Raw genomic sequence first — 19,553 nt, forward strand, 5'->3', positions numbered from 1 at the left:
GACATATATTGCTTTTAACATCCAAAAGGGTTTTAGTTGTGTTTGTATTTGTGCAAGATTTTATTTGTTGATATAGGTGAGCACTAATCAAAGGGACGGTGCACTTTTGCATGGCTAATAATTTTATATGATTTGTCACACTACACAAAAAAAATTGTATTACAAATGAAAACAAATCCAGATCTTTTGAGTAACTAAGCTTTGGCACTCATAATTTCAGTTCGAAAACTTATTGGGAGTTCATTATGCTGTTTGTAAATGTTAAACTGGTGGATCTGTTAAAGCAATTTTAAGGGAAACTGTTTAAGGAGCTATGAAAAGCTGAAGCTGTTGTACATGCAGCAATAATGTCTGGTTTGTTAGAAGAGCTACAGTAAGTAAAGGTTCGCTGTAGCAGGGATGCCGTCTGATAATGCACGAGCATTGATATAATATTGTGGCTTTGTTCTGTTGATAACAGGAGACTTGAGGGACACGACAATTGTGGGGACTTGTTAGTTTTCAGAATTGACTTAAGAGATTTAGATATCCCCCTATGCATTATTAAAATGTACACTAAATTCAATGTATAAAAAAAAAACATACAGATTTTACCTCCCATGGATGTTAACCATCTCATTTAAATGCTGTTGTTATTGTTTTTGACTCTATCGCTGATATGGTTCATCTTGACATGGATAATGTTAACTTTTTGAGTTATTTATCACTTTATTAGCAAACTACCTTCAATTTCTCAGCATATGTGCAATTTCATCTATCAATGCTGCACTACAGTTTGATTTCATTTGAAATGGTTTTGGCTGTAAATTAGTCTCAGAAATGTACAGTTTGAGAATGTAAAAGACATTTATTTTGCGTCTTTTATTTCAGAAGTCAGTATTGGTTATTTTAACTTTATATTAGTATGAAGGAACTGTAAAGCTCAGAATCATAGGTTTGGCGTTTCCGCTCTTGTTTCATGTTGCAGTTTGGAGTGAAACTGTTTCACTGACTTATTTTAGGCAGACAAAAAATTTCCCCAGCATGTGGTCAGGTTTTGCCAATGTCTTCAGTAAAGAAACCCTTTTGTACCTTTGAGAGCAATTCTTTATAGGTACGGCACTTTTCTTCTCTTTGATATGTATTTGGAGTTGTGTGTGTGTCTATCTATATGTGTGTGTGTGAACAACCGCTCCTGATATCTGCTGCAGACACCGTGTTTATCCTGTGTTTACCAAGGGACGGGAAGGGGAGAATCTAGCTTTCCAACATGACACATCTCTATAAAGAGAGTGAAACTGCAGTGTGTGTGTGTGTGTGAGAGTGTGTGTGTGTGTGAGTGTGAAGGACTGGCGTAAGCTGTACTCTAATCGGTGATCATTTCTCTGGTCAATCTTGGTTTAACAGATTGTACTGGTGTTGGTCTGTGTGCTTACCTGTTGTTATACCTCAAGCTGCTCTCTGTACTGTTTGATTCATGCATGTGTTGAACTCCAATAAAACATACCAAGATGGTGATCTGTTACTCTGTCTATTGTAAAACTGTATGTCATATAAAATGTATTTCTATTCTAACTGAATTACAGATCTAACTAGTGTGGGGGGTGGTATGCCCAAAAATCTATATCACTGTTTGTTTTTCATGGCTGGACCTTGAGTAGGCTACATAGGAGTACATAGAATATGTAAACATTGCAGTGTCAAAAACAAATTTACTTAAAAAAATGGAGGTAAATCCATTTATAAAATTACTATAAAAGTGGTATAAAGAAAAAACTAACAAAACAATTTAGTTGTCCTTTTAAAATGTAATAATTCCTTTTGGCAGGTTCAATGTTTAAATTTAAACAAATGAAAACTTGTTTTATTTCTTAAAAACAATGTTTTAATTAAGGGTTCAAGCGCGTAGCACTGAAACATTATTGTGTTGGTTAAAATTTCAAATCAGCATTCTCCCCTAAGACCAAACCGTAAGTTTTACCCGACCCTGCAGTCTGCTTTCGTTGCCACTAGTTCGACGGCGTCGGCTTGTTGTGTTCCGGGCTTTAGAGACTTTGAGGGCTGGTAGTACTCACACCGTCACCAAAGCTCACCCCGATCGGCCTGACGGGGGCGCTACAGCGGTCAAAAGTAGCCTACGAAATCATTCATGACTCCTAAACCGTTAAGCGTAGGCTCAAGTCAAGTTTCTTATATCGTTGGAATCCTTGAACAGAACGAGATATTTTCATCAAACTTTCGCGTATCCTGAAAACGCGGCCGGGGGCGGCCAATGAATTTTGAGCAGCTCTCAGACAAGGTTAATGGAGGTCTATCGGAACAAAACTCGCTGGGACTAGACTAGAGGCCTGTGAGAAATTTAAAAGAAATTCAAGCGCTCTGTAAAGTGTAGTCCAGCACATTCCAAACACTTTCAATGATAAGGTCTGGACTCATAGGTGCCAACTCATGTGTAAAAATTATTCTTCATGCTCACTCTCCCAACCATTCTTTCACAATTTGAGACAATTTGACTTTGTCTTTCTGGACAATTTGAAATTGTCATGTAGGAAATTAACACACTCCGTCAATTAGGGGCAGGAGAACAAAAACATATAACATGTTATAAACATATTAATCACTGCAATAATGATCCAATAATAGAGAGTCACTGTCTATTATTGGATCATTATTGCATCCAATATATATATATATATATTACATTCGATATAATAATAATAATATTTCACTACACTGTTTTACTATATTTTTTAATCAAATAAATACATAAATATGAGACTCAACTTTTGAACAGTTCAAAACACACAGACAACCTAGAAGAGGCTGGAGAAGAAGGAAGAAGAGAGAACCTGTTTGCAGACTATAAAACATCTAGTTTGAATGAAAGTACAACTTTCAGCAGGAAATGATCTCAAGCAGAAGTGAGTGAAGAGCAACTCAAGATCTAAAAGGTGAGTCTCTTTATCATAACCACATTATTTCATGACTGCCAGTGAAGTGGTTACGTTGTTTCTCGTAAACCCTTGAAGACAAGAATCCTCTGTGCATGTAGACAAATTTGACAACAATTTAGAGGAAATGATGCAAGCACCAATGAGAATCAGGCTCGCGTGGCACATTCCTGACTAAGGGTTAAAATGAAAACCTCTTGTGTTAGAAAGGCTGTAGTAAACACTTGCAACAAGTGCATAAACACTTTCATCAAGGGCAATGGAAATTAATTATTTCCTGATCATAGTGCAACGGCCCATTAACGTGTTCGCTTTTTGAGCTCTGTAATTAATGTGATAACCTCAATGACTAAGTAGCCTATTGCATAAAAAAACATGGCTTTGTATTGATAGAAATGCAGGTATGACGACTGTACATTTTTATGACATGGCCTGTTTAGTTTATGGTCTTTTTCAACCCGATCTCATGGCATTGGCAATTTGTGCGAATTTTACGAGGTGGCTAATTCGTACAAGTAACCTCTATATTTTACGAGTTGCCCAATTCGTACGAATGACCTACCTCTGACTCCACCCCTAAACCTAACCGTCACTGGGGTTTTGACAAATCGTACGAAAGAATCAGTACGAGTAATTCTCGTACGAATTGGTCGTGAGATAGAAATTTTAGGTAGCCTTTTTAGAGAGGATGTTGAAATATTTTGATCACTAAATTTGTGAACATGATAATATAAAAAAAATCTTACATTTAAAGCTGCAGCCCGTAACTTTTTTGGGTTCAAAATTATCCAAAATGATTTTTTGAGCAAGTACATAACCAGCCAGTGTTCAAAACTATCTGCTTGCCTTAGCTCGATTCAGAACGGTAAGCTTGTAATAAAGTTTTTAATTCCAGTGGTACTGGTGGATTGTGTTGGAAAATTCTTATGTCGGCCATACTTCCAAAAAGTTGAATCTGTGATTGCGAATGATAATATCCACACCGGCATGGCGACTGACAGCCGCACATTCTCCTCAAAACATTTATTCATCCGCAGGAAATTCAAGCATGTCTTTGCGTCATTACGTCGCATCTGTACACAAAAGTGTCTCGGCTAGGTATATTGCGTGTGAGGATGCTGGAGGTGGAGATTTATAGCCTTTTCTCACAGCACTTGATATAATTAAACTTATCAATTTGATGGCGGATCACATCAGAACAAAAGTGGATGTTACGTACTTATTCAGATTACATTTTCTGGTGAAAATTCCAGCCGAACTCATGAAAGCGCGTATCTACCACGAATGTTATTTCTCGTGCCATTTATACGCCAAAAATAGTTTTCGCGTGCATATGATACGCACTTTATGGCGTTTAATACGCACGCACTCCCCACCCCTAATCCTACCCAAGGGTTTTCAGTGTGTACATATGCACGCAAAAAAACATTTTTGCTGTATAAATGGCACAAGAAATATAACATTTGTGGTATAGATACGCACTTTCATGAGATTGTGTTGGAAAATTCTTATGTCGGCCATACTTCCAAAAAGTTGAATCTGTGATTGCGAATGATAATATCCACACCGGCATGGCGACTGACAGCCGCACATTCTCCTCAAAACATTTATTCATCCGCACTGAGCCGTGCCGAGGCACAACCCGCGTAAAGTTGATAATTCCGCGAATAACTGCAATTGCAGATTTCAAACAGAGATGGCGACAAAGAGAAAAAACTACGGACTGCAGCTTTAACTGGAGTCAGTCCAAAACATACAGTAGCAAACCTCATAACCTATAGTTATTTAAAGAGCTCTCTTTAGCTTCCAGGTTATTCAGAAGCATGTGCACATCCAGCCTGATTCATTAGATTGAGAGTTATTCAATGAACGCTACATCCTTAGCGTGCACTAAAAATCACACCTTAAGGAAATCATGATTGTTAATCAGGGACTTATTATTGCATTATAAGTATTTCTTAAAGGTTTCATCGCTATCTTGTTTTTGTAATAATTTCCTGGCCAAAATCCAATTTTAAAACAGGGGAAAAGGCAATGAAAGCTAAACATTTTGAGCAAATTAGCTGTTTATGTTTATTATATGGGTGCTATTATCGTTGCACATCACTGATTTCCCAATTTCCTCGTTCAGTGCTGTTTACCTAGCCCTAAGCCTTTCATTTCACCTCGCTGACAATGCTTCAGTATAACGCAATAAATATATGCACAAAAAGAGGGTTTATTTACAAATATGAGGGGGAAAGATACAATTTTATCTTAAGATCTGTACAACAACAACAACAGACAAGGCAAGTGAACAACACTGTCACAATATTCCAGAGACACATTAATCTATGAAGTGTAAACTGGTTTTAATTAAAAAGCGAAGCAAAAATGAACGTTTACTCCCTAAACTAACATTAATCCGTACGCCATGGCAGGGTAAAGGAATGCAGCCAGAGCTTTGAGGAGTTTTTTTGGGAAGGGGGGGATCTTGTGCCTTTTAAGATCAAGCCTTGAAGCACTTTATGCTAAGTTAATTTACCCAAATATATCCACACCAGAGCACACAACATCAACAATGCTGTTAATAGAAACCTGCTGATCCATAACACTTTTAGAGTTAGATGTTCACTGGGGGCAGTGCAATATTTACCTTAATATCAGTGATCGATCAGAGGATTTGCAAGCCGGCATAAGGCGTTTAATTATAATTGCATCAGGATAGGTGTTGTAGTGGCAGCAGGATTTGAATAAGGTCACATCTCTGGCTAACCTTGCAAGTGTAATGCTATATTAAATGCCACTCATGTTAAGTGTGTTGAAACCTTTCTGATGCAGTCACTCCGTAATATAAAGGTTAAATTGAAAAATGTCCCCTCCTGAGCACAATGCAAGCCATGATTGATACACCTTAGAAGGAAAATAAATGTTAACAGGCTGCCCGTTCTAAACTCCCAGCTTTATGAGTGATATCTATTCTAATAGAGTGTTTGGATCGCATTTAGTCGGACTTCATATAAATGGAAAAGGTCAGTCAGAGAGATTAGGGAGATTTGGAGAAGGTTAGACTGCACTTGTCTGACAGTTTGCTAATATTCAGTTATGTCTATTCAAATATGTCAAATGCATTTCTATACCATTAAGGAACGTGAAATGGCATGTGACATTTTTACATAGAATATATATTGAAAATAGAAATGCGTGTATATATATATCATAAAAGGAATCACTATTATTAAAGCTGGCTGAGATATATAGAGTTATTTATTTATAACCTGTTTTTTTTTATTTTGTTAATTTTTTTTAACTACTGTTTGTTAGGAGATTACTACATATACAGCATATAATATTTTCTCAAATCTCGAATAATGAATGTTGGTGACTGAAAGGAGTGAGGCCTTATATTCAATAATTACTGCTTCCTTGCCTTATATTGGCATTTAAACAATATTTCATAGATCCCAGCATTGCTCATAAACCTACTAATTTAACAGATGCTATGATATATAATATACTGTATATATACACATATACATGTGTGTGTGTGTGTGTGTGTGTATATATATATACACACACACACACACACACACACACACACACATACATACATGCATACATACATAAATATACTGTATATATATATATATATATGCATACATATACTACTGCGTATATATATATATATATATATATATATATATATATATATATATATATATATATATATATATATATATATATATATATATATATATATATATATATATATATACGCAGGTTTGATTTTAACTAAAAACGAATGACCAAACCAATGTGGTATTGCAATTGAATCAGCCAAACAATTAGGACTGAGAATAGTGTAGCACATCTCTCTTTTTCCTTTGAAAAACTCTCCTTCTTATATCGTCTTTGTACAAAGTTTAAAGATGCTTTAAAATAAACAGAGATTCAGACATCAAAAGCAAAAAAACACCCCGGGGAGGGCTTTAGATATGGAGGGCTCTGGTTTTGCCCAGGGGAGCATATTCTCAGTCTATCAGTGATTGATACGGATCACAGACTGTCAAGGGCCAATGATACACATTATAAACAACATATGTAAACAATAGAGTCGTTCAGCAGTTGTGCAGTGAGCAGGGAATGCTGATTACACTAACCTAACCAAACACTTCCCTAACAGCAAACCCGTGTCCGCAACACCAACACACCTCAGGTGAGCATGAGATTTGTCGTTTTTACTGGGGGAAAACGAAATTGTGAGTTATGTATTGGTAACACTTTACAGTAAGGCACGTAGTTATGAGTATTAATGCGTTAACGAACAATGCATCTTTGTTAACGTCAGTTAATAAAAATACAACTGTGCATGTTCAGGTCCATTAAATAATGTTTTTTGTTTTTAGTAATGCGGTAACACTTTAGGTTTAAGTACTGAGTAATATTAATTAACAACATGTACTATATACAGTATATATAGGGTTAGAGTTACAGTGTAACGACTGTAAAATAGTGTTACTACACTTTATTTTAGTGCCATGATACACGTTACTATAAATTAGGCATAATCACATGCAACAAACTCTAAACCAAATCCTAACCCTAAGTAACATTACTCATACTTAAATGTATAATTACACTGTAACAAGGACACCTTAAAATAAAGTGTAACCAATAACGCATTAGTAAATGTTCAAATTAACATTAACTGAGATTAATGAATGCTTTAGAAGTATTTTCCATGTTATTAAAACATTTTGTTAACTAATGTTCACAAATGTAACCTAATTGTAAAGTGTTACCTGTTTGACATGAACAGTCTAATTGATTGATTTAATAAAAATCAACCGTCTATGCTTTAAAAAAAATTCATGCTGATATACGACCTTTTTGACCATTTTGACCTTTTCAAATGATCATACTGTATATATATATATTCAAACTCCAATTATTAATCATTAAATAATTATATATTCACAAGTTACATTCTTATTTAACAGCTTTGCTAACATGAGCGACAGCAGACTTACTGACGAGAGCACTAGCACACAATAAACAGCATGTGCCTATACTGACAAGCCAATTTGCATTATGGGAAGGACTTTTGGCACACTATTGAAGCTTAATTTGTCTTTCTTCAGGTATTTACTGAATCTGTTCTGCCTTCTATGGTTTAGGTTACATGGTCCAGAAGTGTAGATTGAGATGTTGTGGCTCCAGGTGGTGGATCACAGCTCCAGCTATACTGTTAGGGGCTCTGAACCCCGGCAGAGGGTCCGGCGTGGACAGAATGTAGTCAATGCTGAATTTGATCTCAGGCTCAGGTTTGCTGAGGGCTGGGTTGTTTTGGGCCGGTCTGTGACTGATGTTCACGGGGCAGAACGAATCTGATTCTGTGGATCTTACTGTGACGCCCTGATGAGCGTCCGTGGCAACAAAGGTTTCGGCTGGCTCCTTCAGGCCCATTTTTAAGTTGCGTCTGCGGCGCCGGCGACGAAAGTTGCCATTTTCAAAGAGGTCCAGCATGGACTCGCAGCCCGTGGCAAACGTCCAGTAATTACCTTTTCCTTTCTCGTTACCTTCCGTACGGGGCACCTGAGGAAAACAAATAATCAGCAGCCAGTTACAGCAAACCCTAAAGTTAAGAAAACCATTAGTTATAATGCCCTTACAATTATAATTATGGGGTTTCTTTACTTTTTCTTAAAACGTTTGTTGATTTCAGAACTTCCAGCCATGCCTGGTTGCACAGCATAACAAAACAATCTGGTTATATTTGTATAATGAAAATTGTTCATCCACTTAGTTTTTTTATTATTATTTAAATCTAGATACTTTGTTTACATTTGAGCACATCCAGCCTCCATCCTCATACCTTTATGAAGCAGCTGTTTAGAGAGAGGTTATGCCGAATTGAGTTTTGCCAAGCCCTCTGGTTGGATCTGTAATAAGGAAATCTCTTCATGATGAACTCGTAGATTCCAGATAGGGTGACTTTGTTCTCTGGACTCTGCTGTATAGCCATCGCTATTAGTGCAATGTAACTAATAGAGACAGAAAACGCATGTTAGAGAAAATGTGTCCTTTCAAAGTAGCTTGTATCGGATATACCCTACATGCTCTTTTGTTATCATTCACACATAATATGCTTTGAATTTTCTAAAACACGTATTAATCTTGCTAACATTGCAAAAGCTTTATTGCAAGTCTTCACTGATCCCAGACAACAGCATAAATTTATTGTCATAATTTCATAAAAAATACTGTCATTACTACATATTAATACATATTGCTTACATTTTACATAGTATAGCCTATATGATACATTATAACTTCAAAAATGTTTTATATTAATATTTTGATAGCCTAATAGAATAGAATAAACTTTAATTCATTACTTATAAATAGTATTACCCTCTGTAATGCTCAACACCATTAATTCAGCATATTAAGAAATATAATTTGAAATATAAAATAAAACAATGCAAGAAAAAATCATTTAAAATATCATCAACAACTTTTACAACAATGTATTTGACTTAATTTAAAATGATTTTAAAAGTGCTCAAATAATTTTTTTATTCTATCATAAAAAAATAAATAATAATAATAATAATAATAAATAATAATAATGAAATACCTGTAAGCCGGACGACACACTTTCTTCTCTTCATCTGTGGCACAAGAGGGATATCCTTCTCCATCATAGTTAAAACAGTTATAAGGATATTGCGAGCTGTCAAACATCATCAGACGTCCAGGGTGGCAAGCCTTTGTGATTTATAATAATAAAAAGGCTCTAGCTGGCCAAGATAAATGAGCAGCTCTCATGAGAAGTGTGTGTGTGTGTAGTGTAAGTGACCGGCTGCTGCTCAGATGCTCATGTAATGGGCGTACATGACTGGAACTACTGTAAACGTCTGAACCCGGGGCGTGATCAACAAACTCCAGTCACTCATTCACTCTTTGATTCTGGGTGGTCCAGTCCTACTCTGAATTGGTTGTTTTGTTTTGTTTTGTCGTGTTTCTTTTTATAGTCTGGCCCTCTTAACTATAATTGAACGACGAATGAAACATTAACAAACATGTTTCTCGTCTCTTTGGTCTTAACTCTTTCAGGTTGTTTGTGTTCCTCTCAAAAAGTTGTGGCCCCTTGAATCACATATCTCTCGGCAACAACTCTTGGCTTCTGTAGATGCAATCTATAATGCGACATAATAGCCATAAATTGTGTTTCCGTGACTAAAAAGGGGATGTGTGTTCAAAAGAACATTAAGTGGCATAAAAGGGACTGAGAAACACGAGCAAACAGCCCGCGGCGCGAGATGTGTGTGTGGCCTGAGATCGATCTCGCTGCCATGTTTGAACAGCTCGGACAAAAATCGTTGTTTTGTTTTTGTTATTAGTCTACGCTTTGTTAAAAGTTGGCTATGATTTGATATTTTAACAGGTGAAAATTAAACAGGTCAATTATTAAAGTCCAGTTGTTTTTGCGTTGTTTCGTTAACAAACGCGAGCAATGAATCATGATCACAGATATTTGCGCTCATGTGGCGTTGTCTGACTCTGAGTGCACAGAGAGTGCGATCTGATAACGTTCCCTGCGGAATCCCGGTCCGTTCCCATGACGCCGTTTCCTCTGCCGGACCGTCTGCGGCTGCTCTGATTACTGCAGTCCCTGTCCCCCCAGACCAGACCAGACCAGACCACTCCACAAGACCATTACTGCACCAGCACAACAACACTGTGCGTCAGGGACAGACATTAGCCAGCGCTTGAGGCAAAACTGCCCCAGATATTTAAAATGTGTGTGTGTGTAGCTATTGTGTATCAAAATGTTTTGTTGTATCAAATGATATTGGCGTATAATAACATTGATTTGATATATTTCATTTACAATATGGTTGTTATGAATAGCTGACCTGCAGCTGTCCGATTCCGATTAGACTTTTAACATGTTTAGGCTTTTACAGTATATATAGGCTACTGTAGTCAGAAAAAAGAAACTCATACAGGTTTGGAACAATTTGAGGATGAGTAAATGATGAAACATTTTTTTTTGGGTGAACTATCCCCCCAAAAAATGTGTCATCATTTACTAACCCTCAAGGTGTTCCAATATGAGTTTATTTTTTCTGCTGAACACAAACAAAGATATTTTGAAGAATGTCAGTAACCAGACAGGTGACGCCACCCATTGACTTCCATAGTATTTTCTTTTTTTGCTACTATGGAAGTCAATGGCTGTTTGACAAACATTCTTCAAAATATCTTCTTTTGTATTCAGCAAAAAAAAAAAAGGTTTGGAACAACTTGAGGGTGAGTAAATGATGTCAATTTTTTTTGGGTGAACTATCCCTTTAAATTACAAAATCTACATTAATGTAATGTATTTATTGCATCACCGTATATCAGTTCCTTTTTAGCTACTTTTAATGTTTATTCTATAATTAAGTCATACTTGTTATGAATGAAAAAAAAAAGTTTCAAAGAATACCTTTGTTTCTTTAATATTCTGAAATTCTTTACAGGAACCTCAGCAAACTCATTGATCTCCAATATAATAAAACAAATGCCTGTGCTCAGTAACACTTCATAAAATACTTGAAAACATTATTAACATCTGCAGTGCTTACATTAATGTACCTAATCAATGATTTTTGAGGCTCTATTTAAAGTCCCATTTTAGCTTCTCATGTTAAAGTGGAACAGTGGGCTTCAGGTACAGCGGCACAGCTTTTCAAATGGTTCAGATGGACTGATCATTAATTAATACCATTATGAGCTAATGTATAACCATGTCATATGAACAGACCAGAAATAGTCTAATCACTGTATTTGTTACTGATTTACTTTTAAACATATGCCTTTAGCTGGACCAAGCTGGTCATTTATGGTAATTGATTTCAACAAATTTCTATATTTGGTCGCTATTAGAACAAACAATTGCTCTAAAGGCGATTTTGTAGCAATTCAATTGAAGCAAATGTTTTCTGTAATTACTTTTTAGTGATAAAGGTAACACTTTGTTTTATAGTGTCCTTGTTACACGTTACATGTAGTAACTGTAGTACTAAATTATGCATAATTACATGCAAATAACCCTAAATCAAACCCCATTCATAACACAAACCCTATAGGAAGAACATGTAGTTAATTAATATTACTCAGTACATAATATATAATTACACTGTAAAACAGAAAATAAAGTGTAACTGATAACACTTTACAATAATTGGTTAAATTTTTGTAACTACATTAGTTAACAATGAACTACTTCTACAGCATTTATTCATCTAATGCTATCTCAATATTTACTAACACATTTTTATGATCAACAGTCTATCTATTAAACATTTGTTAATGCACTCTGAACTAACATGAACATGACAATTTTTATTAATTTACATTAACAAAGGTTAATAAATCCTTTAAGAACGGTGTTAATTGTTAGTTCATGTAAGCTAATGCATTAACTAATGTTAACAAATTAGACTTATTTTAAAGCGTTACATAATGATCGGTTAATTTTTTTTTATAAAAAAATGTGCAAAGCAGTCCATATTTAAGAGTCTATGATTACTACACTGGAATTATTATATAGGTTATATTAAAAAAAGATGATCTGTATTCCATCATTTGCTTAATCTCTGTTTATTGCACCATAACCAACGGACAAACTGAAACAAAAAGATCCCGTTAAGAGACAAAACATGACAGCAACAGCAAAACATACTGTAAACCTTTGAAAATGTGGAAATACTAACTGTAGGTATGAAGAAAACAACAAAACGTATGAAATTGCAATGTAGCCATAATATAATAAACCACATTTATTCTGCGGATTACTCTCACATCTCCACAACCGAGTATTCAAGTATTTCTCTAATAGCACAGGCACTGGATTCACACGGTATTTACAGCAGTTTTAGTAGAAATAGAAATGTGTTTTGTAGTACAACAAAGGCTGTAGAGAGCTGGACATAAACACCCACATCTTTCCCACCCTGAACTAAAAAGAATGTTACAATGTACATGCATGTCCATACATACGCTGCAGCATATCATATATACAAAATTATACTAAGAAAAAAGCTCAATCAGCAAACATAACATGACCTCTGTGCTACGACTAAACCAAGTGGTATTCATGCATCAGTTAACTGTCATGTACTGTTTCTTTAAGAGCTGTGCAATTTCAAAATCTAAAAAAAAAACTAATTGATGATTTTTAAATGATTTTTTTATGTAGCGTGGTCAAAAAGTCTAGGAAAGCTACGGAACTCAGACACAGAGGACTAAAAGATGCGTATATCATCCATTAGATCTAAGGAACAACATTCACGTACTTTCACATTGTTTTCAAAATGTTTGTTTAATAGCATGAAAATTCTAGCCATTCATCTGACATTATTCAGCATCCTTGTGCAATTTAAAGGATACATTTATAGGTCACATGTGGGTGAAAATGCAGCAGTCACTGACAATGTTGAACTGTTCAATATTTCACTGAAAACAGATCTTGATGTGCGGGTAGAGTAGGCAACGCCAGAATGATGCGAGTTGTTAAATGTTAAGGACAATTCTTTGAAATGCAGTAAACCATCAACTTTTTTCAAACATATACTGCACATTGTTACTTATCTACTCGCTATAGTACAAATACTGCAACTGGTTTAATGTACCAGATGAATTTACCTCTTTGATTTCATGTAACAGAATGTATGAGTGGCATGTTTGGAACAATAAATATGAAACTCAATAAATAACCTCTGATCAGCTATAACATGACAGTTGGGACACTTTTCAAGTTCACTCAAAGCTTTTTGTCCGAAATAAGGTCAAGAAAAATACGTTGCTGTATGAATGCACAGTCCCTCTTATTCCTCCTTGTTTGGAGAGAGTATAAAGAATTTTATTTGAAGACAAGAAAGTCCACATATATTCAGACAGATGCACGTCATGTACAGCGGCGAAAGAGTTTGTGAAGCTGTAGTTTGAACCTTCTTTAGCCAAACATTCACTGTAGCAGTTGACCTGTCCTGCACAGCATTCGCTCATTTCTTTAAAAATAAAAAAAATGATATAAGTTGATATATCTCTAAAGTTCAAATACTTTCCCAGAGGGACAGCAAATACTGGTTAAATGATGTTCTGCAAAGACATGGAAATATAAGCGGTTTTTGTTATGTATTTAGATTTGTTACAACAGTGGTTCTCAACTGGTTTTTCTTTACATCTCACACAAGACATTAAGTAGCAACGCAACACAGAAACAAAGTTATTCACCATAAAAAAATAATAAAAATATAATTTTTACACTGAAAATTATTATTAGGCCTGTGGCCCAATAATATGCCACATTTTTAACCTGAAATAGGCTGAATAGAAAAAATGGCCATTTAAAACGTTATTTTTATTTATATAACGTATATAAATAATAATGATCCTACATCAGAACAAGTCTGTGACCCCATTTTAGGTGACGTTGCACCAGTTGAGAACCACTGCTTTATAACACACCGGCTGTTACATGTGAAGATCATCTTACATTTTGGATCAAATAAATGCTGGTCTGCTTTCTCTGTCTACGGTGTGTCCTTATTTGAACACATGGTCCATTGGTTGAGGAATGAGTCTTTGGAATTCACTGAATTCAGAAAAGTCATCTCTTGCAAGACGTTCATGGTCTATAGAGCTGTGGCGGGACTTCAGAGGACCCGCATCTGATCAGTCTGCGCCCACTACCTCTGTGGGACTGTACCCGTGTTCAAGCCCTCGGTGCCCAGGTCATCCTCTACTACGTTACTGTAGCCCTCCTTCTCAATGCAGTCGGTCAGTACTTGAAGCACCAGGCGTAGCCGGCGGTCCATGGCCTCCAGATGAGGCTTAATGAGGATGGGCGTCAGCGTGTCTGTCTGTAGACTTTCCTCCATCAGAACACTCAGTTTGAACTCCTCCTTAGCCAACAGCTGAAGCCGTAAATGAGTGGACTTCTTCATCCTGAGTCAAACAGATCAGACAAAATCACTAACCAACGACTACAAAGTAATCAGAACATTCTTTGTGGACTTCAAAATATTTTTCATTTCAATGAATCAGATAATATTTATAATAATAGTTCATAGAAATAATTCATATTTATAAATGTGACCCTGGATCACAAAACTAGTCATAAGTCGCACGGGTATATTTGTGGGAATAGCCAACAATATACAGTATGGGTCAAAATTATCGATTTTTCTTTTATGCCAAAAATCATATTAAGTAAAGATCATGTTCCATAAAGATATTTAGTAAATTTCCTACCGTAAATATATAAAACATTTATTTTTGTGAGTGAATGCAGCAAAACCTTAAACAGAAATGGACAACTTTAAAGGTGATTGAAACTGAAAGTCGATTTTTTTGCACCCTCAGATTCCAGATGTTTCAAATAGTTGTATCTTAACAAACCGTACATCAATGGAAAGCTTATTTATTCAGCGTTCAGATTATGTATAAATATCAATTTAAAAAAATGACATGTGACTGGTTTTGTGGTCCAGGGTTATGTATTTATATAACTACATATATTTCAAAACATGATTAAATAAGTAAGGGACAATCCACAGCTAGCTGTGCATTAAGCGGAAAAATTGTTTAATGAACAGTGGATTATTCCACTTATACCATGGTCATTTGACAGCATTGACATGTTAAGCGGTTATTGATGTTTGCAGCACAATATTTGTTTGCAGCACAGCACTATCTCTCAATTTAACATTTGATATTTCTAGAGCTTTTATGAAGTTTCAAACGCAGGTTCGGGAGGAGCCTTATCATTCAGTCTGTCAATCATCATTACGAGCATATATTGCTGCCCCAGCGACCATTCTTCCAGCATCCCTCCACCTCCCCATCTCCTCTATTTCTCTCATTATGTAGAACCGTTATAGGGGGTTTAGCTCAGAGCTCGGAGCTTGAGCCGAGTCTTGGTTTCGAGCCTCCTTCAAGGACAGCAAGCCAAGTTCGTTTACCATTAACTAATAATGGGCAGGCGAACTAGTGAACTGATAATGAATTTCTACCATACAAAGTGAAATGACTTTTGTTAAACGCCACAATCAAATTTACACGTTAAGTTTGACAGCCTTGATCTAAACAACTTTTGGAGATTCTTGCAGTGATATGACAAATACCGAATACTAAATAATAATAATGCTAATACTGACCTGCAGCACTGACTCAAAGGCACCAGTATGGAGAGCTCATCGTGAGAATGTTTACCAAAGCTGAAGATTAAGAGACAAATCAGATAGAAATGACATGTGTATGAATTTGCTTCAGAAAAAAACAACAACACATTAATAGTAATACATTTAAGAAGCATTTTTTTCATTGACAAATGAGAAAAAAAGAGGATAACGTCTTACCCTCTTCCATTATCAAGGTGGATAATGAAAGTTTCATTTCCAAATTTTTCAAAAGTCTCATAGTGATGACGATCCATATTTCCTTTGAAGACATACATATTAACATTTATTATAAATACCCTGACTGAATTTCAGCTTTACTGTAGTTTTGTGTTCAGGTACAAATGTGCACTTCTGTGAAATCGTCTTACCCATGAGAAAATCAAAAATGGTCATGTCCATGATGTCCAGCAGGCGTGTGCCGCTGTCATAGGGTGGCGTCTGCTTCACCTCTTCACAATAATCTGGATCCACCTCCCACCTACACACACACACACACACACACCTCGTTAGTGTCACGGTTACACACTGTACAAAGAAAAACATGCTGAAGCTCAATGTAATGAGACACTGGAGGGCTATCATGATAATCTGAGGGGAAACCGGACGATTAGAAGTGAGCAACTACACTACTATTAAGGAGTTTTATAATGAATATGTCCTACATTTTGGGTTAGGGTTCAAATTATTTTTGATGATGGATTGATGCATTTTTTTAGGGCTTCAAAATCTCATCCTCCATTCACTCCCATTATAAAGCTTGGAATAGCCAGGATATTTTTTACTGTAAATATAACTCCAATTGTGTTCGTCTAAAAAAAGATAGTCATATACACCTTGGATGGCTTGAGGGTGAGTAAATCACGGTATAATTTAAATTCTATCCCTTTAAGAGTGCTTTCACACTAGCACTTTTGGTGCTCACTCTGGTTGGATTGACGTCAGAGTTCGGTTGGTTTGGATAATGTGAACGCAGTTTTCTCCTTCAGCATCGTCACCAAGAGACAGGGTCAAACAGCTGCTGCTTTGATGATGCAAACCCACCACGGTTCGGACCCAAATAATATAATGTGAACACACATTATTACAGTGGGGGCAGGTGGAGGGGGGAGCAATCGAACTCGGGTCCAAACCAGGCAATCGGACCAAGTGTGAAAGCAGCCTAACAGTAATGTGTAGATATATGAACGTTTCTTGGGGTTGTATTTCTCTAAATGAGGTGTGCTGTGTATTCCTCACTCTGCTTTCTTGCGTTTGTGATAGGATCGTCTCCAGGGGTTTCTCCAGGTCCTGCGCTTGGCCAAGGCCAGGTCAGGCAGAAAAGCTGCTAAAGAGCCCTCGATCTGGTCAGGCTTCCCGCACAGAGCATGTTCAGTGGAGCAGTAGTACGAACATTCACCGTAGAAACAGATATTATTGGCTGCAGGGATGATAACAGACCAATATATTTATAATGATGATTTTAAAGTCAACATTAAATCCAAATGCATGTTCCTAGCATTATTAAGCCCAATTTCCAGAAATTAAATGTTAAAAATTTTAAATATATATTTAGCTCAGAATTGCTGTTTGTATTGCTCCGTATTGGTATATTGTTTCATATAAATGAAAATGAGTAATTATCACGCATCCTTCTTAAACATTTAGTGAAAAAATGTGCCTAGATTACTATAAATTTTATGAAAATTGAATGTGTTGTTTAAGTCTACTTCACAACACTGGCTGTTTGGTTCCTCTAACTGAAAGGAAAAATCTAATAGTTTAAGGGCAAATAAATATTGAGATCAAATAGTTTTGGTTGAATATTTGGTTTCACTTGGAAACCTATCACATTATTGTATTGGTAGTAATTAGCATTACACATTGACTGATAATGATTTAAATTAGAATCAACAAAAACTATTGTCATGTGACGTTAATATACACTACAGTTTGAGGAAAGATTTTGTTTAGTAAAAGAACGTAAGGAATTCATAGTTTTATTCAACAATGATGCATTAAGTGACAGTTAAGACATTTATAATGTTACAAAAGATTTCTATTTCGAATGAATGCTGTTCTTTTAAACATTGTATTTAAAGAATCTTGAAAAAAATGTATCACAGTTGCCACAAAAATATCAAGCAGCACAACCATTATTCAAACATTGATAATAATAAATGTTTCTTAAGCAGCAAATCAGCATATCAGAATGATTTGTGAAAGATCACGTGACACTGAAGACTGGAGTAATGATGCTGAAAATACAGCTTTGCCATCAAAATAATTTAAAATAGAAAATAGTTTTTAATTTTAATTGTAATAAAAGACATATTTCACAATAAGGGTAGTGTACATATATTAATTTCCAGCCTATCAAGGGGATTTGGCACAAATCTGAAGTTGGTGTCTAATGAGGTCTCACTTGAACATTAATTGGCCAACAGCGCCATCTACTGGTCTGCAGTAGTTAGAGAAAATCCCAGAATCCTCTGATTAGATAATGGGATAAATTCCACTTAAAAATGTTGAAAGATAAGCACAAAAGAGATCAGAAAGAGCATCATTTGAATTGGTGATAAGAGACTATCCTGCTTCAGTTAGGGCTGTTTGGGCCAAAACGATTGATTTTGATAAATCCTCTTTAGTCAGTAAATTGATAATAACGATAGAAAGGATGAGAGAGTGATTGCTGGATGGATGTTGAGTACCTGGTGATATGAAAAAGGTTCTCCACAGTTTTTTGTCACGGGTCACATCTCTGATCTCTTTGGTCATATTCACCAGTCGCCCAGTCACCGGCGGCACTCGGCGGAAATCTAGGATCCTGATCATCAATCAAAGGAGACATAAGTTTGTTTTTACATGGATATCAATACAGATTGTTAAAGCTCAATAAAAATGTTGCAGCCCAAAAAAAGTTATGTACAGATTTGCTCAACTAAATTAAAACACTCAAACCAAATTCATAGAGAATTGTGGGAAGAAACTATGGGAGGTGAAATTGGTAATAACTTTCACCAGTAGATGGCGCTCAAAGTACACTACATAAAATACACTTCACAGATTATAAATCACTATCCTGTCAAGGGATGAAACATTTGTTTCATATCAAAACCCTTTTACTTACTGTATTTCATATTTCATACTGAGGAAATAATACGTTTTTGCAGAATTTACTGTAAATTCAGCACAAAGCTGAATTTATTGCTGAATGTAACATAAATGTGTTGGCTTTCTTCCTGGTCATTTGTGAGCGTGGTCTGCTCATCCATGTTTTAAAACATATTCACCCTGCGTGCAAGTGTAGACTCTCTGCTGACAGGGCAACTTTGAAAAAAACCCACCCTGAAAACAACTAATGGACGGGGCCTAAGGGATAAAAGCACTTGAAGCTACTAATTGCCCAGTCATGCTGACAGAGATGACA

At 35.9% G+C, this 19,553-nt stretch overlaps 2 protein-coding genes across 2 annotated transcripts in view; both read right to left on the minus strand.

Annotated features, from left to right (window-relative positions):
- Positions 1-6,870: 6,870 nt before the first annotated feature.
- On the minus strand, positions 6,871-10,156 carry foxl3 (forkhead box L3). Its single transcript, XM_079595946.1, has 3 exons — positions 9,550-10,156; positions 8,785-8,953; positions 6,871-8,504 (listed from the first exon to the last, which is right to left on the minus strand). Exons 1-3 carry the CDS (start codon positions 9,657-9,659, stop codon positions 8,088-8,090), a joined length of 696 nt encoding a protein of 231 aa, XP_079452072.1. The 5' UTR covers positions 9,660-10,156; the 3' UTR covers positions 6,871-8,087.
- Positions 10,157-12,533: 2,377 nt separating this feature from the next.
- fam20cb (FAM20C golgi associated secretory pathway kinase b) overlaps positions 12,534-19,553 on the minus strand; it is a 54,450-nt gene continuing 47,430 nt past the window's right edge. Inside the window, exons 5-10 of the mRNA XM_079595428.1 lie at positions 18,835-18,950; positions 17,384-17,564; positions 16,516-16,625; positions 16,325-16,406; positions 16,124-16,183; positions 12,534-14,912 (exon numbers count right to left, since the gene is read on the minus strand). Of these exons, the coding sequence (XP_079451554.1) occupies positions 14,654-14,912; positions 16,124-16,183; positions 16,325-16,406; positions 16,516-16,625; positions 17,384-17,564; positions 18,835-18,950 (808 nt within the window). The 3' untranslated portion in view covers positions 12,534-14,653. The remainder of the gene's footprint in view (positions 14,913-16,123; positions 16,184-16,324; positions 16,407-16,515; positions 16,626-17,383; positions 17,565-18,834; positions 18,951-19,553) is intronic.

Source organism: Phoxinus phoxinus, assembly GCF_949152265.1.
Source record: "Phoxinus phoxinus genome assembly, chromosome: 21".
Classification (NCBI taxonomy): Eukaryota; Metazoa; Chordata; class Actinopteri; order Cypriniformes; family Leuciscidae; genus Phoxinus; species Phoxinus phoxinus.